Genomic DNA, 20,474 nt, shown 5'->3' with positions numbered 1-20,474 from the left:
ACCAAGTGTAATTCGAATTCAATCCAATTTTTTAATATATATTATCATTATAAAAAGTAGATTTTTACCATTCTTGATCTCATCCTAACATCAAACCCAGGAAACTCTCTCACTGATTTTATGTAGGATGCCACTCTCGACTACTTTCTATAACATCCAAACATAGTGTTACAAAGTAATCCCGTACAATACTTCAAAAGGAAAATTTAGCATGTGAGTTACTGAGCCACCATTATTTTGTTTAGATTACATATAATATAAGGAAAATTTAGCATGTGAGTTACTGAGTCCTTACCATTATTTTGTTTAGATTACATATAGTATAAGGTTGCATGGTAGTGTACCCTCACTTCCCTTGTCTTACACGGCATTTAGAAATAGAAAATTTATCAAGTAAAAAAAAAATTTAAGGAATATATTAAAGGTTTTTTCACTTTGATTATTTTAACCCTTATTTTTGTATTTTATTCCAATTTTGCCCTTTAATGACATTTGTTAAATTAATTTTTGTCCTTAATTTTTTTTAACAGCAAATTTTTGGGGAAAAAAAAAATCAATTTGAAATTTTCAACTAAATAGTGAGTGTAATTTCGAAATTCGTGAAAAATTGAACACCAAAGAGTTCCTTCCATTTCTCTCTCTTTACAAACCAAGTAAAGGAAAGGTGAAATATATTTTTCTCATTCCCTTTGTCATTTTTTCATTTTTCTTTCCTTATCTGGCCACAACCAAATAAAGTAATGAAGTTTTTCAGTCAAAAGGAAAGCCCAGCCCAAGAGAGGGAAGAAGAAGTGAAAAGGAAGGTTAATTATTTAATATAGTATTTATTGAAAACGGAGACAGCAATCCAAAAGAGCATTTATTGGTCCTTCTTCTCTTAGTCCAGACCGTGCCCTTCGGATAAATCCCCACATATCCATCAATTCTCCAGCCTCTTCAAAAGTAAACGTCAATCACTCTGAATAAACAAATAAAAATTTTAGTTGCATCTTATGTACGTATTTTTTAATATTTACTCATGGCGGTTGACTTTATCAATTCGTAGTTTAGAAATTGTATTTTCTTTCCCTAAAAAAAAAAGGGTGAAACTGTACTTTCTCAATTTTTTTTTTTTTTTAAAAATTGGTTTGTGGTGGTTTTGGATTCATAAAAGAGAAGGAGATGGGAAGAAGAGAGTGAACATATTTGTGTTTTCAGTTCTTAAAAAAATGGTGTCAAACACATTTGTTTGCACTATGAGATCTGTATGGTTAGTTTTTCTATTATTTTGAATGCAGTATAAATAGATAATATAATATGAAGTATTTTGTAAAATAGATATATAAAATAAAAAAAAGTAAATTTTTATATTAAAAAATAGACAAATATTTTATATGAGATATACGATTATTCTACCCTTACCAAACAAGGCCACAGTTCTATGTTAATATTTACTTGGAAATGAAGGTCTTTCGAGTTTTTTGTTTCTAAGTTCTAACCTTTTATCACGTAATCATTCATCAACCAAATTTCTTTCTTTTTCATTTTTCTGTTTCGGCCATAGCAAGCTTGTTTGTGACTACAGGCCTACAGCATTTACATAAGGTATTACGTACAGTGTTCATGATAGCTCTTATAAAATATTGAGTACGATATTTAATACAGTTAGCTAGCTCAACACATTTCTGACAAAACTGGAAAAAAGAAATAGACAACCATGCAATTCTCTAGGTAGTCTCGAGAGTCACAATTGGTGAACAGAAATTTTTATACGAAATATATGAACATTATACCCTTACCAAACGCCCACAGTTCTCTGTTAATATTTACTTGGAAATGAATGTCCTTCGAGGGTTTTTTTTTTTTTTTCCTAACCTTTTATCACGAAATCATTTATCAACCAAATTTCTTTCTTTTTCATTATTCTGTTTCGGCCATAGCAAGCTTGTTTGTGACTACAGGCCTACAGCATTTATTTACTTAAGGTATTATGTGCAGTGTTCATGATAACTCTTATAAAATATTGAGTACGATATTTAATACAATTAGCTAGTTCAACACATTTCTGACAAAACTGGAAAAAAGAAATAGACAACCAAGCAATTCTCGAGGTAGTCTCGAGAGTCACAATTGGTGAAGTATTATTTTGTTTTTGCCCCTGAAAAATTGGTGAAGTGAAAATATTGAGACCAAGTTGATCTGATTCTATATAAAGGAAGGTAGGAGGAAGTTGATCTGATTATTAATTAAGATTCACATTGAAATAAATGACAAAGATTTACATTTTTACGATTAATTATAAATATATATTTTTTCCTTTTAGAAACTAATTACAAAGAGTTAAAGACATCCTCACGATTCCTAGCTACAATTCACCACATAGTGAAAAATGAAATTCAGGACATGATTTGGTGATGAGAAGTGAACAATTAATCTTCAAAGGAAAAACTACTTCAAAGCTAACCAACTTTGTAGAAAATTCACTATAGACATAATAATTACAATAGTTAAAACATACAAAACCTAAATTCACTATAGACGTAATAATTACAATAGTTAAAACATACAAAACCTATGTAACCTAAACTCTCTCTTTACAACATTAGCAAATGACACATTTGCTTTCCTATCATAGTTATTACAGAACTCTATAATCCTTTTGTAAAACTTCTTCCACAAACGAACTTGTTTGTAAAACTTCTTTACAGTATGGGAATGTGACAAGTATGTTGATTTGTTCATCATGGAATCAATATTCAGGCACGGGTAGCCCATTTTTCAAAATATAAAATCTATTTACATAAACAAAAGAAACAAAGTTGGTAGTACTCTAAGCACCATTCGTATATATAATTATCATTAAATACAGTGATGTATATATAAGGAAGATCATGCTTTCCATTTCAAGTAAAAAAAGAACTTATATTTTGAATTTATATTATATAAATTAAGTGCCATATCAATTTAAATTTTAGATTTATAATATTTAATCTGAATAATGAAATAGATCCATTTCAAATGGAAAGGATCCTAATATTCCATAGAAAGGATAAAAACTCAATACAGTAAAAAATTCAAATCCCAAATTAGCAATTAGAAAAAAAAGTGATGTCATTTATTTATATACGAGAAATGTTATATTCACAACATTTTTATAATAAATTTTAAGTGACAGATTGCTATTGATATGGCAAAAAATCAATTTTAATGATAAATTCAAATTATAACTAATAATTACTAACAAACTATGATTTGTTGTGAAAATATTGTGGATATATCATTTCTCTTTATATACACCAATTTCTTTATTTACTGTTTTACAAAAATTTTCATCACAAAATAAAATCTGTCCCATTGTATCAATTCATTCAACAAAAATCATGTAGGCTATTTTAAACACAAGCAGATCTTCAGATTTTTATTGTTAGGCCCAGGTCCAAGCGCAACATAAAATTTGGGCCATTTGGCATGGCCGTAGCCCGTAGGACAGGATGGAAAATCCTCCGGAAATGAGATTAAACCCTATCATATCTATTCAGCCAAAAAAAAAAAAAAAAAAAATCATATATATATTTTTTAAGGAAAAAAAAAAAACCCAATCATACCTAAAAATAAAACGTCTAATAACACCATTTTAATCATAACTTCTTTGTAAGATATCATTAATTGAAATTGGTACACAATTTGTTACTATGACGTATTAAGTAGCACTTATTAAATCGTTTAAATTCTCATTATTGAAAGGAGTTACACAATAAATTGTTAAAACATTTTTACAATGGTTAGTGTGTGAATTCATTATATATATATATATATATATATATATATATATATATTTTAAAATAAAATATATGAGACCAAAACTCACTACAATTGAAAATGAAGATGTTGTGACACTTTGTTTTGTCATAACATCCTTGTTTTCAAATGTGATAGGTCTTGCTCTAATATATCTCACAACAATTTAATAATAAATTCTAAATTGCAGTTTGCCACTAGTGGGAAAAAATAATTTTATTAGTAGATTTAGATTAGAACCAGTGACAACTTGTTATTTAAGATATATTGTGAAATAATTGTAAAAATATTGTAAACATAGCATTACTCAATATTTTATTAAACGTCATTTTTTTTTTTTTTGAACTTATAGGAAATTGGATCACAAAGTTGTTGTGTGCATAGATGTGGTTGAAGTATGAAACATGGATCACAAAGTTGTGAAGTTGCACATAGTTGAGGAGATTATAAAAGCGGTCAATGAGTCTTCTTGGACACCAACCAGATTAGTGTACAATGTGGATAGGTCAGACAGAAAGTATCTTTTTATTTATAAAAAAAAAAAAAGAAAAAAAAAAAGAAAAGAGGAAGAAGAAAAATGGTCCAGGGTGTGTGTGAGTTTGTTTGTTAACATGGTCCAGGTTCAAAATCAGAAATTAATTATTAAATAAATTGGACAATTTTTATTTTCGTGGTCCATCAGGTGTTGGGACTAATAAGGTGATTTTTGTCATGGGGACCAAGTTTTGGTCGCAGGCCCATTACGGTCGGCCCACCAAACCACTCTGTTTTGTTACACCGAAAGGGAACCCCTAGAATGGGTCGGTGACTAGTGGCCCATATCTGTAATGAAATCAGCTGGCGCACACGCTGTATAGTTAAGATGCATAGAAACAGGGAGATCAGAAAAGGCAGAGATGCCTATTGAGGGTGCTCAATCTGCGGCCATGGATGTCTACTTTCCAATGCAAATATCTCACGAAAAAAATTTAAAGCGGTCTAATTAAGAGATATTCACGAAATAGTGAGTAAAGGTCATTTCTTAGAAATTATTTTCTGCACAATTAACATTATTTTGGGGGCTCCAAGTAACTCCATTCATCCAATTTCATTTCCTCCAAAACTCACAGGCCCACTAACTTCATTGGCCCAAATTGTTAACAATTACCAAAGGAATAAAATTAACCACCAACCTTTACTACCAAGGAGGGGTGCTATATATATATATATGAGCCCTCTCGTTTTTTGATAAGATGCAAGGTGGAGCACGGGGAGGAGGTATAAGTATAATTGCCCTTTGTCCTGAATTAAAAAAATTAAAAAACAAACACCATTTTTTTTAAACTTTTATTTTTGTTTTCATTTTTATATGTCAAACTTCATTAAAAAATGAAACAAAATTTTTTTTTTCATTTTATTGATATTTTCTAAAATTATTTTTTTTAAAAGAAAAGAAAAGAAAATAAAGAAGCAAAAGTTTTGATTAAAGAGAAAAAAAACCAAAAAGGGTTTTCTTCCAAGAGGGTTAAAAGTTCCAATTCTTCATGTGAAAAAATAAAGAAGCAAAAGTTTTAATTGAAGTTAAAAAAACCAAAATTATTTCAGCAATGTTAAGAGTTAAAATCTTCATGTAAAAATTTATCATCTTTCATACAAATGAGTGTACAAGAAATAAAATTTATGAACAATTATATTATATGATAAACTCCATAGTTTTATATTATTTTGAAGTTAAACTTTAAAATTTTAGGTTTATAATTTAAAATGGTTACCAGACTTAAAGTTAATTGTCATTTTATGAGTTTAACAAGGTTGATGTACGTTATACTTGAGATTTATGTAATTACTAAAAAGTCATTCCATCTGAATTATAGGTTGAATTTTGACTATATGAGAAAAACTACAACACGGTCTATCACATATAAAAAAACTGTAACAATTAAACATAATATAATAAATATGTTATCTTTTATGGGGTTTGGAAACATTAAAATATTGTTTACTATTAATAGTCTTATAACTCAACTAGTATTTCCTAATATTTTTAGTAGAGACTATAGGGTTTAAATTTCATTCCCAATTTTCAACATTTTTTATATGTATAAAAAACTGCTTACTCTTCACATGATGAGTGGTATTTACACGAGTGTGTGTGTGTGTGTGTGTTGTGCCTCTGTAATATGGATGGTAGTTATAAATTTTTGCCCCTAAAGTCAAAGCTTAAGTGTGTCACTTATGGGGTGATGAGATAAAAGTAGAAGATATTAGGTCATATCTTCTGGTTTGCAATGGTAAAACTTAAAGGGAAGGAGAAATAGACAAGGAAGGACTATAAAAGTGGAGTTGGTGGAGCCCTTGTCTACGTGAATAGGCAACTCGTGTGCATGTCCATATCTGTGTATCCTATCCAACTTTTCTTTTTTCCTCTCACAAGAAAGCTGTTTACAAGCAAACACATAGATATTGGGGACTCTCTTATAGGGGACACAAAACAAAGTAATCACACCCCGCTGGAAGTCACCAAATACATGTTCTAACAACAACAGGCCTTAAAAAAAGATTCAATAATTAAAGGTCGAGTCAACAGTCAATCACATAATCATGGACTCTGATGCTTCAGTTTATGGATATGCATGGCAACAACAAGAAGAAGAACAAGCCAAGAACAAGAGCTATAGTATCACAGATGATAGGACAGCACAACTTATGGCGCTCCTCTCTAACTAATTTTCATAAAGTTCTTGCTGATTATATTGTAGCATCTTGCCCGTGAGCTAGCGATGACCACAAAATTAATGAAAGACAATGCTTGTTGGGTCAATTTTTCACATTAATTTTATTGGATCTTTCTGTTTCTCCTACTCTATGGAATTGAGCTTGGGGAATATAATTATGACACTAAACAGCAAAAGAACAGTCAACACGAAGCTAGATGCATCGTTGTAAGAGGCCAAGGCCAACAAATTGATTCATTTTAATGCAGACAAAAGCTGTCCCTAGCTCCCTTCACTAATTCTATTTGCCTGTCAGCTATATATGACACTTCCCATTCCAATTTATTATCCTCTAATTCCTCATATATATAGACTTTAATATTTGTTTGTAATCACTAATCACTAATCCCTGCGTTGCAATTCCTGTCTCGCCCTTCCAAATGCCATTCTTACTTGAACATCTACCCTTAAAATGGCAAATTATCAAATTTGGGTTCTTACCTTGTGGTTGTGGACGTTCGCAAAGTCTGGGGGAAGGTCCCTTATTTCCAAATTAGTACTCCTTAACTGCCCAAAATTTTATTTTTCGATAATGAATTTGATAATTGTAATGGAGAAGAGAGATTTGTACCCTATATAAATGTCTTGAAAATACCATGAAATAGCTAACGATTGAACTACAAAATTCTTAGCAATTATAACGCTCAAGTTAATGATAATTATAATTGGATTTTGTTTAGATAAGTACGTAGGTAGTAGGGGAAGCGGGGAGTTGGGATTTGAAGACGCCCCACCTCCCCCTTGGCTCTACCTATGATTGCAAGTAATTAGCACAAACTAGCTAAAATGTTAACATTTAAAACTTTGAATTATGGAAAGCATGTGGTTCTTTCACTTAAAATGACATGGTATATATCATTTACACGGTTAAATACAAAAAATAGAATATTAATTATGAAATTGGAAAAGACAAAATGTTGTGGGTTGGATAAGTTTATTTTCATTGTCTATATTTAAAAAACAAGCAATTTAAAAGTACATTTGTACTTAGAAAAAAAAAAAAAAAAAAAAAAAAAAACGAGGCTTTTGGAGGTAGAGAAGTTTTACTTGATATGATCCATAGAGTAAAAAGATTCTAATAGTCATTCTATGATGAAAATAGAGTACATAATCTTACATTTTATACTTTAAAAACCCCAAAAGTTCTATTGTCACTTTAATTTTTTTATTTTTGAGAAAAATAAAATTTTTTGCTGATTTTTTTTTTTTTTTTTTCACTGGATCTTGGTGATTTCTTTTTTGATAAACTATCATTAATTTACCCACAAATTAAACTTAGCGACAGAAAAGGTTGGATTAAAAATTAAACCAAACTTTCATTTACTGCCCCTCATGCATATGCTCAAACTCTCAGTGTATGAGTGGGCCAAACACCTAAACCTTTTAGTGTGGTTTGGACACAACCACCTCTATATCCATTATGTACATATCTAATTGGCTAAATCTCTCACAATCTCCATCATAATTAATGACAATGCATCACAACTCACAAGCTTTCCTATAGGAAATACAATAAGACAAACATGGTAATAGTGAGACAAACAGTTGAGAGTCATGCAATTAAATAGCATAACTTGGTGTTTCTAATGAAAGTGTTGATAAATCCCTTTACCTAAAATTATTTATATATAGAAAAAAAAGACATGTCAAATTATGATATATAATATATAATACTATCCAGTAACAAAATATTTTTTTCTTTTATTTTTACTTTGAATATAAAATTGATAATTGTGGTAGCTATTTAATTACTAGATGTCTAATGGAAAAATATAGGGAGGCACATAAAGATCTTATATTGTTTTGTTGATCTAGATCGAGATCCATAGAGAGATTATTTGGTGAATTTCCAAAAAGAAATAAGTTTCTCTAAAGTATATTAAGTTGATTAACGATATGTATGGCAAAGCTATAACTAGTGTGAGAACAAGTGGATTAATAATAAGTGCACTACCTATCACTATAGATTTGCATCAAGGATCAACACTAAGTTTAGGGGTGTCCACAGGTTGGGTTTGTGCCTGATCTGGAATCGACCCGAATTTCTCGGGTGGGCGAAAATCAGAACCGAAATTGACCCGTATTAATGGTCGGGTTGTTCGGTTTGGGTCCATCGATTTTTGGGTTTGTGTCGGTCGGTTTCGGGTTTCGCCGTCGGTGCCGAAATTTCGTAGGATTCGGCGAGATCTGGCCAATATTTGGCCGGATCTGTCAAATCTGGACTAGATCTTGACGAAATATTGTTGGATCTGGTGGATTTCAAGTAGATCTTCATCGAAAAAGCAAAAATATCACCGGTATTTGTCATTTTTTGTCGGAATACCTTTGAATGTCGCCGGATGTTTTGATTTGATGGTCAGGTCGGGTGGCTCGGGTTTTTGGGGAGGAAACCCGCCAACCAACCCGAAGGGTTTGGGTTGTGTGCGTGGCGACCTGCCGCCGACCATCAAATTGGTTGGTTCGGGTGGTGGCCAGTCAGTTTCGGGCGGGTCCGGCGGGTTGGTCGGGTGATGAGGACCCGTGGACACCCCTAACTAAGTCCATACTTCTTTGCAATAGTGATGGATGAGCTTACAAAACTGATCCAAGAAGTCTCTTGGTATATGATTTTTTGCTGATGATATGATTTTAATAGATCAAAACTAATGGTTGAATTAATGCCAAGTTAGAAATTTGGCAAGACACTCTAAAATCTAGAAGTTTTCGATTAAAAATGACTAGAATAAAGTATATAGAATGTTAGTTTTAGTAAAAGTAAAGACATAAATGAATGAGTGGAATAACTTGATAGCATTGCAACCCAATTAATTCATTGGGATTTATTGATATGGACTTGCCTCTAAGATATGATCTGCTCTAGTTTTTTCCTATTGTGGTGGGGAGAGAGAGAGAGAGAGAGAGAGAGAGAGAGAGAGAGAGAGAGAGAGAGAGAGAGAGAGAGAGATGTTGAATTCTTATTACTATTATTATTAAAAGGAATTTTTTTTTTGCTAAACTACTACTTAGATTTAACTATGGCTAGCAATTATTTTCATCAACTACAAAGTAAACTGTCCCAATATTGTTGATCCTCTTTTTTTCGAGTTAATTAACCCTTTTATTTTTAATGATGGGGTGAGAGAACCTGAATTATACATTTCTCCATTAAAAATATCAAGAAGTATCAATTAAGTTATAAGGCTCTTACCTTTTGGTTAACTGAATTAACTTAGTCCATTGTTAAATCTTTTGAAGCGTGAAGGGTAAAGATGCCTGCCACGATTATTGGATTTTTTTTTAAATTTTTATATTATACTTTTTAAACAATAAATAAGTTACACAACATTTTCTATTAATTGATTTTAATAAGGACTGAGATAGCCTGTTGTTGTTGTTGTTTTTTTTTTTTTTTTTTTTTTTTTTGGATATATTTAGATATCCTGTTGTTATCAGTGCAAGATACAATCATAAAAAATAAATAAAAAAAAGATATAAAATATTCGAAGAGATCAGAGAGTATAAGATTATAGTTTTTCGTTGCACATCCGAACTTAGATATTTTCATCATTTATAATACATACAAGCAGTAAGAATAAATTTTCCTAATTAAGACATGAAGATCGGAAACCACATAATACATTGAAATTCACTAGTACTACAACTACAGTATAAATACTGGTCCAAATAGCAACAACAATTTGGTGCTGGGGTTGTGGCTCCTATCATGATCTGAAAAGAAATATGCTGAGCTCTTGACCAGAACTCCCAACTGGGTTAATCATGTGAAAGGCCTCGGAGTCAGTCGAGCTGACTCGGTCAAAGCTAGCTCTAAGGTACATAAGGTCACCATCCTCAGACTTTGGAGCAACAGGCAACACACCAGCTCCAACAGACACTGTCTGCATCTGCTTCAACACAGCCAAATCACTCTCTGTCATCTGACGCCTTATGGCGAACCCAACTTTCCTTCCGTTGCAGTACATGGACCAAACAGGCACGTTGAAGATCGAGCAACCAGTACTGGATTTGGAGCCCATGTTCATTTCCTTTTGTCTGGTACACTCGAGAGCGATTCTGAGCAACCCGTATTGCATCTCTCGAGCGAGGTAAGCTGTGGGGACAGCAAACTCGAGAAGGAGGAGTGGGGAGCTTCGAGTGTCATCTTGGAGACAGAAGCTGACTCTGCCTTTTCTGTAACCGAAGAAAGTTCCGGTTACTGTAGAGGAGGAGCCACCGTGAGTTGATTCGGTGTCGCTGGAGAGTGAGTCGGAGGGTTGGAACCCACAGCATGGGACCATGCACTCGACTATGGATCGAAAGGATCTTCTGAACCTTACTTCTCTGCCACAGTCTACAGAGGTTGCTGTGTCCATAATATGTAAAGGGCCTCTTTGGCTTCCCAAGTCTATCATCCTCATGTTTGTATATATGTTTTACAAGGTAGCTAGCTAGGTATAAGAGGAGGAGAGAGAGAGTATGAAAGGTGGGAGATATGTAAACCAGGTGGAGCTATAAGTAGGTGAAGAAGGAATGAAGGGTATGAGAGAGTATAAGGAGAGTGGTGAGAGCTAAAAAGCCAATAAATAAGCAAAAAAGAGGAGCAAAGTGACGGAAAGACATTGGGGAATGAATGAGAGAGTGGGGGCGAGGAATCGTGGGCAATAATTATGCCCACGAGGGCGTGCGGGGGCCTCAATCTTGGAAGTACTTGGGTGAGTGGCATGCCTGATGCTGAAAGCTTTGCAACACTGATATCATCTTTCGGATTCTTTCTCCCCTAAATTACCAGTGTCAAATTAGCTAGCACATATTACTTACCTTTCAAGTTTTGCATCATTGATTCTCGTACACTCATTATTGTAATTATCTCTTACAAATCATCAATTTCAAGTTTTAAAAATGGATATCAATATAAAAAAAAATATGTGAAATTATAAACAATGTGTGCGAAGTGTACATTAACAAGTGTGAGAGAATAATTACCAATATAATATTATCGAGTTAAAGGGTTAAGACTAGCATTTTTTTAGAGTGTGTAAAACTATGTAAAACACTTTGTGTGAAACAAATTTAAGCCTAAAGATATTAAAAATGCTATTATCTAGGTCATACAAATTAATACATAGTTATTGATAAAAAAGATAATATGGACATTTATATATATTTTTTAATATATAAACAATTGAGGTTGAATTAATATTTAAACCCTAAATTTTTGTATTAGAAACGTTAGGAAGTATACTTTTCTCTTGTAATAAAAGGATTATAACTTTAGAGAAATATTAATGGGCATAGTAAAGTATTCGTTAAGGACGAGTTATTGTAAAATCTAGTTAATAAAAAATTAGTATAAATTGATGAAAGGACAGAATATACTACTAATAAGTAAAATTTAAAAAGTTAACTCCATATTTTATAAAGTTAATAAAAAATCTAACATAAAGCAAACATAAAGTTTTTTTTTTTTTTTTAACTATCATCTTATGTGTCCGTTAACACTAGTCTTTACTTTAATATTTTTCCAAAAATCAAGGCAAGAAAAGAAGCACCATTAGCTTATAGTTATAGGTCATAATAAGGATCAAAATAAAGCTAATGTGTAGTCAATATGAATGCAAACTAATGTGTGTTCAAAACTGATGTCGACCATAAAGTTTTATTTTTAACTATTCCGTTAACACTAACCTTTACTTTAATATTTTTCCAAAAATCAAGGCAAGAAAAGAAGCACCATTAGCTTATAGTTATAGGCCATAATAAGGATCAAAATAAAGCTAATGTGTAGTCAATATGAATGCAAACTGATGTGTTCAAAACTGTCCACCATATATGCCGACCATATTACAGGCTTACAGCATTGACTTTAGGTTGTATTGGGACAAACGCCATATCTTTTAGGGGTGGAAGACTGAGTGTGTAAGTGTTAACAACTTTTAACTAATTGACCTCTTTTCCGCCAAATTAACTTTTTTTTTCCAATATATCTTAGCAGTTGGAAACGATGCCATTAACAATTAAAAATAGAGAAAAAGAAAGGTGAAAAAGAGCACAATAACACGAAACTGGATTGGAAGTTTTACCAAGCGAAAAGCAAAAGAGAAACACAAAAGAAACAAAGGTTCAATAAAGTGGATGGGATGGCATGCATGAGTATGAGCAGGAAGCATGCCGAGGCAATGATTAGACCCAATTAGTCCTGTCTGTCCCGCAGTCTGCCACCCCAGGATTCTAACACCAAATGTTTATCCTTTGTGATGATACCGAAAACAATACCACCAATGAGTCACACGCTCCTCACTCGATCGCAAACGGCACCTGCACAACGAAAAGGAATAACCTAGCGGAGTGTACCGGTGTGGTACCGGCCAAATACCCTCCGAAGGTCAAGTTAGAACTATTCTCACTGCTCTAGAGTGCCAGAGAGGGTAAAATTATGCGTACCTCGGGTAACGAGAGTGCTAAAGTTTTTATAGTAGCGAGGGTCATCCCTCTTTTCCTTGGAGTAGAAGTCTTTTCCTTATAGGAGTCCTTTTGGGCGTAATTTCCGGGATCCTTTCCTTATAGGAGTCCCTTTGGGCGTAATTTCCGGGATCCTTTCCTTATAGGAGTCCCTTTGGATATTCTCTTGCGTGGGAAACAAGTCAACTCTTGACTTATCACATGGGAAGCAAGTCGACTTCATGACTCGACCGTCTGCCTCAACGCATCTCCTTCAGCTTTTTGGGCGTCACTTGATAAAACCGTCAGTCTTGGAGGCCATCAAATCCAACCGTCAGCTATTTGCTCCGTCTATTTATTGAAGACAGCATAACACCGTCAGTATGAGGCTCTCTCCTTTTTATCCTCATCAGTTGCCCCCTACTCTATATGCTTGACGTTTAGAACCGTCAGCATGTGGAGTTATTTCTAAAGAAGAATTACGAATGATTCCTCGGGTCGCGAGCTATTCAATGCAAGGTCACGTGGCGCGCGATAGTTGGTCTCGTTTCTGGCACAGGCGTCGCCTCGCGTTTCGTGCGTTTTCCCCTTATATAAATATCACGCCTCACAGCCTTATTTCGCTATTTCAACCTCGAAGATCTTTCAAGAGAGAACCCGTCGCTTTTACTCACGATTCGCTCCGTCAGCTCTTACCAATACCGTCACACTTTGTTTTATTTATTCAAGATCTATTTCACCTGTAAGTTCCTTTTCCTTTCTGCTTCCTTTTTATTTTTATTTTTGCCCAAGAATTTTTCTTTTATTGAGAACGTCAGTCTAGGAACTTAGGGTGTATCCGTCACTTGTAGGTAGTCAGATGTCAAGTGACGCGTCGAGTGATCAGTCGTCAGTCCGCGATGGAGCGGGCTACGACGAAGTCTTTGGCTCAGGTCAAGAGTCCGACGGCTTTTTGGAGTCGTCAGGAAGAGAAACGTCCGCCCAATCCCTTAGTATTGACGTAGAGGACCGTGTTGAGGGAGTCAGGGAAGAGGTGTTAAGTGAGGTTGAGGTCGAGAGGGTCGACAAGGAAGTTGTTGACGACGGGACCTGGGAGGAAGGTGACGTAGAGATCGATAGTGACGAAGATAGGGGTGATGGTAGCGAGGTTAGTAGTGACGGTAATGAGGATGAGGATGACGAAGAGTCCAGTGAGGGAACTTCAGGGAGTTCTGGAGGTAACCGTCCCTTCATCCTTCCAGAGGAGTGGGCCGTCAATAAATTTCTCCCAAAGATGAGCAACAGAGTTTTTTCTGAGTTGCGTATCCGTTTCCAGATCCCAGATCACATTCCCCTCCGTCTCCCTAAAAAGAATGAGAAGTGTTATACAGGGAGGACGGCTGATGTGGGGATGTATGACGCCATGTTCGCAGCTGGCCTTAGGCTCCCACTGACGGCTTTACACCGTCAGCTGGCGGATTTCTTAGGATTGTCCGTCAGCCAGATCTCTCCGAATGCCTGGAGGATCTTTATCGGAGCTGAGGTTCTTTGGGGTCGCTTGAGTGGGGGGAACCGTCAACTTTCGCTAGACGAGTTCTTTTACTGCTACAGACCCCAGCACAAAGTATCCGCCAAGGGGACATATCACTTCGCACCTCGTGAAAAGAACTTAAGATTGGTGTTTGATATGCCGGATTCAAATAGGAATTGGAAAAATAGATTTTTCTTTGTTAAAGGGACGGACTGGGTGTGTCGCCCGGATGAATGGGATAAGTTGCCCGGGGGTTATTTTGATAACACTTGGGCTTATATTAGGGAGTCAGGTTGCCCCCGTCTCTTTCTTTTTACCGTCGCTTTTCATTTTCACCGTCTCTTTTTAACACTGTTTCCTTGTCTCAGCCATCACTCGTCCGGAGGTGTCTGACGAACAGAGGGATTTCATCCGTCGGATACTCACCATCTCACTTGAGCAACGTAGGTGTAGGGACTTGATAACCCTAGACACTCTACATTTGTATTGTGGTGGTCCTGAGCCGACGGTCGAAGCACGGAAGTTGGAAGAATTTTCAAGAAAACGTAAGTAAATGCGTTATTTAATCCGTCTGCTACTATTCATCCGTCAGATTACTTATCCGTTAGCTTTCTTTTTGCAGAGATGGAGGCTGCGAAGCAAAGGGTGAGGGCCGCTGCCGCCCGTAAGAAGGAAGAAGATAAAGCTAAGGGGAAGGATGGAGCGTCAACTCCTCATTCCTCTTTGAAGGGCTCAATCAAGAGGAAATCTGACGGAAAGGATGATCCTCCTTCCAAGAAGGTGGCCGTCACTCCTACGGACGCGCCCTCCCAGAAGTCACCTCCCAAGCTTAGTCACGGTGCTGGGAAAGGAGTGATGACTTCTTCTGGTCCTGTCGTTGAGGGGCCCCGTTGCTTGCTGACTCACAAAGATCATGCTGTCGAGAGTCTGGAGTCTCTTATCAAACAGACGGATCTGGATCCTTGTGCTCAGCTTGGGACGGATGACCTGGGGGCGTCAGCCTTCTTTGATATTGCACGGGTATGTTTCCTACTTTGATTAATCTGATATTTTTCCTTGCTTAATAGCTGACGGTTGTATTTCCTTCAGGCCTTGGTTCGTGTTAAAGCACTCCAAGATCGTTGCATGGCCAAAGAAGGCGTCGTCTCTCGGGTGAGGAGGCACAACTCCACCTTGATGGATCAGCAGGCGCAATACAAGGAGGCCGTCCGTCTCTTAAACACAGACCTGAAGGATGTGAAGGAGAAGCTAGGAGAAGCAGAGGGTGAGCAGAAGAGACTTGAGGAGGAGGTTTCGTCTCTGCGTGCGCAGGTGGTGACGGCTGGGGCTGACGCAGTTGAAAAGTTCAAGACAACTCAGTCCTTCATCGACTCTTGTGCTGATTACTATGGCGCAGGTTTTGATGACTGTCTGAAGCAAGTGTCGTTAGCTTATCCGGAGCTGGATCTGTCTGGAATCACCATGGACACTTCCGTTCCAATGACTCCTGCCGCTGACAGAGATGACGAACCCCTTAGCTTGGATTCCTTGCTTAACGACGCTGGGGTTGTTCTGGCCCAGCCTGCTGTTGCTACCCCTGCTGGGCCTTCAGATCAGATTGTGAAGGATAAAGCTGACGGGGTCTCCAAGGACGCTCCTGCCGCTTAATCCTTCATTAGTTGTAATTCTTGAACAATGTCTTTAAGTGCCCGTATGTTTGTTGGGGCTTTTCGTTTGTAATTCAATCTATCCCTTGTTGTCCGTTACTTTGCACATATACACTTGTCTTTTTATTGTTTGACTAATTTTAATGTGATCGTCTATTATTTTGTATTTTAGCCTTTTTGGTTAGCTCGTCATCTTTACAGGCTTGTTGGTTGGAGAAATTTATTTGTAAGTAGTCTCATTTTTTGGTAAGACCGTCAGCAAGTTGACCGTCAACCATATAAATTTTCATCCATTGGACCGTCAGTTTTGAGGGCCCGATCCATATGAGAACTCTATTCATTGGACCGTTAGCTTTTAGCTTTAGCTTTTTCGGTCCGTTATTTTGATGGCGATTAGCCTCGATGCCTTTTGACATCTCTGTTGGTCCGTAGTCTCATTTTTTGGTAAGACCGTCAGTAAGTTGACCGTCAACCATATAAATTTTCATCCATTGGACCGTCAGTTTTGAGGGCCCGATCCATATGAGAACTCTATTTTTTGGACCGTTAGCTTTTAGCTTTAGCTTTTTCGGTCCGTTATTTTGATGGCAATTAGCCTCGATGCCTTTTGACATCTCCGTTGGTCCGTCGGTTTTGAAGGCTTGATCCATATTTCTACTGGACCGTCAGCTTTTAGCTTTAGCCTTCTCGGACCATTGTTTTTTCTGGCTTTTTTAGCCTTGATGCCTTAACATCTTTCATTAGTCCGTCGGGTTTTTTCTTGGTCCGTGAGTTATGGACTTAGTCGTTCTTGGGTCGTAAACTTAGTGGACCGTCGGAGGAAAGATATACTTCAGTGATTTCTGAATAAAACTCCTCTTATTGCCATGCATTTAAATAAAAGTAATTAAAACCAAACCCTGCCCCTTGGGCTAAAAAAGAGTATTGTTGCGAAAAAACTAAAGTAAACGATAAATCTGAGGAGTTAAACTATAATTTGCTGAAAAATAAAAGAAATTGGTCTTCATGCTGCTGCTTCTATTGGTAGTACTTCCGTAGGTGCTCGGTGTTCCATGGATGTGGTAGCTTCTGTCCCTCCAATGTTTCAAGGTGGTAAGTCCCTTTTCTCTGCCACGACGAGATTCGGTAAGGACCTTCCCAATTAGGGCCGAGTTTCCCTTGGGTAGGGTCCCTAGCGGCGCCCATGACCTTCCTAAGAACAAGGTCTCCGACTTGGAAGTCTCTGTGTCGGACCCGAGAGTTGTAGTATTTGGCCATGCGATCCTGGTACCTAGCGAGCCTTTGTTCTGCTGCTGCCCTGATCTCATCCACTAGGTCGAGCTGTAGTCGCATAGCTTCATCGTTTTTGTCCTCATCATGGTTGTGTACCCTATAGCTTGCGAGTCCGACTTCTGCCGGGATGACTGCTTCGCTTCCGTATGTCAAGCGGAACGGTGTTTCTCCTGTTGGTGTTCTTGCCGTCGTTCTGTATGCCCATAGTACACTTGGCAATTCTTCGGGCCATATACCCTTTGCCCCCTCGAGTCGAGTCTTGATGATCTTGAGCAAGGATCGGTTTGTGACTTCGACTTGTCCATTAGCTTGAGGGTGGGCGGGGGAGGAGTAGTGGTTCTTTATTCCCAACTGTGAGCAAAAATCCCGGAAATGGTCGTTGTCGAACTGTCTTCCGTTATCCGAGACAAGGACTCTAGGAATGCCAAACCTGCATACGATGCATCTCCAGACGAAGCTCCGAACGTTTTTCTCCGTAATCGTGGCTAAAGCTTCAGCTTCCACCCATTTCGTGAAATAGTCGATGCCTACTACCAGGAATTTCAGCTGCCGCATAGCTGTAGGGAATGGTCCCATAATGTCTAATCCCCATTGTGCGAACGGCCATGGGGCTGTCATTGGGGTCAGCTCTTCGGTTGGTTGTCTAATAATATTGCTGAACCGTTGGCATTTGTCGCAGGCCCTGACATAGGCTTCGGCGTCCTTCTGCATAGTGGGCCAATAATACCCTGCTCGTACAAGCTTGTGTACCAATGATCTGGACCCTGAGTGGTTTCCGCAGATTCCTTCATGTACTTCTCTCATGACGTAGTCCGCCTCTTCCGCACCCAAGCATCTCAGATACGGTCGGGAGAAACCTCTCTTGTATAGGACGTCTTTTATCAGGACGAACCTTGCCGCCTGGACTTTAAGCTTCCTTGCGGCTTCCTTTTCGTCCGGTAAGACCCCGCTTTTTAGGTATGAAACCAACGGCGCTGCCCAGCCGCTGTCGGAGCATATTTCCTGCATATTGCTGAGATCTATTAGCGGGGAAAGCTGTACAAAGGAGAGTACATTACCAGGGACGACCATTCGTTCTGCTGAGGCGGCCTTCGCGAGACGGTCTGCTCGCTCGTTTTCCTCTCTGGGAATCTGGATGATTTTGGCTTCTAGGTCGCCCACTCTTGTCCTTACTTCGTCAAGGTATTTCTTCATCTTTTCGCTCTTGCACTCGTAGTCTCCATTTATCTGGTTGGTGATAACCTGTGAATCGCAGTAGACGACTACCCTTGCGGCTCCTGCTGCTTTGGCAAGGTCGAGTCCTGCTATCAGAGCCTCATATTCTGATTCATTGTTGGTGGCGGGAAAGTTTAGACGGACCATACATTCAATGGTGTCTCCTTCAGGTGATAGCAACACAATGCCGGCCCCTGCGGCTTGCCTGTTGGATGATCCGTTCGTATGTATGCTCCATTGAGGGGACTCTGCCGCCCCCTGGTCCTCGTCATGGGTGAACTCAGCTATAAAGTCGGCGACAGCCTGTCCCTTGATGGCGGTCCGCGGACGATACTGAATGTCAAACTCGCTTAGCTCGATCGCCCATAATGCCAGTCGGCCCGCGGCCTCGGGGCTGCTCATTGCTCGCCGTAAAGGTTTGTCAGTCAGGACATTTACCGTATGAGCTTGGAAGTACGGTTTGAGCTTTCGGGCTGCCGTAACTAATGCGAAGGCAAGTTTTTCCATCGGCGGGTATCTTTCCTCGGCACCGCGAAGCGCTCGGCTTGCGTAGTATACGGGTTTTTGCACTCTTTCTTCTTCTCTCATCAGGGCTGCGCTAACAGCTGCGGGGGAGACGGCCAGATAGAGAAAAAGCTCTTCTCCCGGCTGCGACGGGCTCAACAACGGTGGAGAGGAGAGGTAAATCTTCAATTCTTCGAACGCTTGCTGGCATTCGTTGGTCCATTCAAAGGATTTTTTCAATGTCCGGAAGAATGGCAAACACTTGTCCGTTGCTCTTGACACGAACCTGTTAAGTGCCGCTATTTTTCCATTTAGGCTCTGCACCTCCTTTATACTTCTTGGCGGTGTCATTTCCATAATGGCTCGGATCTTATCCGGGTTCGCCTCGATTCCCCTTTGAGACACCACGAATCCCAAGAATTTTCCTGCCGTTACTCCAAAGGCGCACTTCCCTGGGTTGAGCTTCATATTGTAGGAGCGGAGTGTATCAAATGTTTCTTTGAGATCTCCTAGATGATCTTCCTCCCTCCGGCTCTTAACTAGCATGTCGTCCACGTAGACCTGGACATTCCTCCCAATCTGTTGTGCGAACATTTTGTTCATGAGCCTTTGGTACGTTGCGCCTGCGTTCTTGAGGCCGAAGGGCATGACCTTGTAACAGAATAGGCCTTGGCTAGTTACGAACGACGTTTTCTCCTGGTCGGCTTCGTGCATTCGGATTTGGTTGTATCCTGAGAAAGCGTCCATGAAGCTCAGCAACTGGTGTCGGGCCGTGGAGTCTACTAGGACATCGACCCTGGGTAGGGGGTAGCTATCCTTGGGGCAAGCTCTGTTAAGGTCGGTGAAGTCCACACACATCCGCCATTTCCCGCTCGCTTTCTTCACCATTACTACATTTGCTAACCAGTCGGGATAGTACACTTCCCTGATGAAGCTTGCTTCCCGTAGCTTTCTGACTTCCTCTGCTATGGCTAGGTCTCGCTCCGGGGCAAACACCCTCTTCTTTTGTCTGACGGGTGAAAAGGCGGGCGACACATTCAGCTTATGCACCATGATTGAAGGATCTATTCCTGGCATATCTTCATGACCCCATGCGAATACGTCTTGATTTTGCCTAAGGAATGTTATGAGCTCTTGACGGGTCGTGGGGTTAGCGAGTGTTCCAATTTTGGTCGTTCGGCCAGGATCGGAACTGTCAAGGGGTATTTCTTCTAGCTTCTCAACCGGCTCCGTTACCGTCCGGTGCTCTTCTATACTCAAAGTTTGAACCTGATCCTCCATTTCCACCATGGCTATGTAACATTCGCGCGCGGCCATCTGACTCCCGCGCAACTCCCCTACTCCGTAGTCAGTTGGGAACTTAATCATTAGGTGGTAGGT

The 20,474-nt window shown here is 38.4% G+C and overlaps 2 protein-coding genes across 2 annotated transcripts; one reads left to right on the top strand and one right to left on the bottom strand.

Annotated features, from left to right (window-relative positions):
- Positions 1-10,026: 10,026 nt before the first annotated feature.
- LOC126712669 (protein MIZU-KUSSEI 1) lies at positions 10,027-11,100 on the bottom strand. The gene has a single exon (XM_050412097.1). The coding sequence runs from the start codon at positions 10,925-10,927 to the stop codon at positions 10,232-10,234; it is 696 nt and encodes a 231-aa protein (XP_050268054.1). The 5' UTR covers positions 10,928-11,100; the 3' UTR covers positions 10,027-10,231.
- A 3,354-nt stretch (positions 11,101-14,454) lies between these two features.
- On the top strand, positions 14,455-16,830 carry LOC126712668 (uncharacterized). The gene is made up of 3 exons (XM_050412096.1): positions 14,455-15,002; positions 15,080-15,477; positions 15,547-16,830. Exons 2-3 carry the CDS (start codon positions 15,082-15,084, stop codon positions 16,102-16,104), a joined length of 954 nt encoding a protein of 317 aa, XP_050268053.1. The 5' UTR covers positions 14,455-15,002; positions 15,080-15,081; the 3' UTR covers positions 16,105-16,830.
- The last annotated feature ends 3,644 nt before the right edge of the window (positions 16,831-20,474 follow it).

This window comes from Quercus robur, chromosome 2 (assembly GCF_932294415.1).
Source record: "Quercus robur chromosome 2, dhQueRobu3.1, whole genome shotgun sequence".
Taxonomy (NCBI): domain Eukaryota; kingdom Viridiplantae; phylum Streptophyta; class Magnoliopsida; order Fagales; family Fagaceae; genus Quercus; species Quercus robur.
Note: the sequence above shows the minus strand (reverse complement) of the source record. Positions and strands in the feature narration are given on the sequence as shown.

Coding starts and splice junctions, on each gene's coding strand:
- LOC126712668 (XM_050412096.1), top strand. CDS start 15,082: ATGGAGGCTGCGAAGCAAAGGGTGAGGGCCGCTGCCGCCCGTAAGAAG. Junction 15,478..15,546: donor CCTTCTTTGATATTGCACGG/GTATGTTTCCTA, acceptor TATTTCCTTCAG/GCCTTGGTTCGTGTTAAAGC.
- LOC126712669 (XM_050412097.1), bottom strand. CDS start 10,927: ATGAGGATGATAGACTTGGGAAGCCAAAGAGGCCCTTTACATATTATG.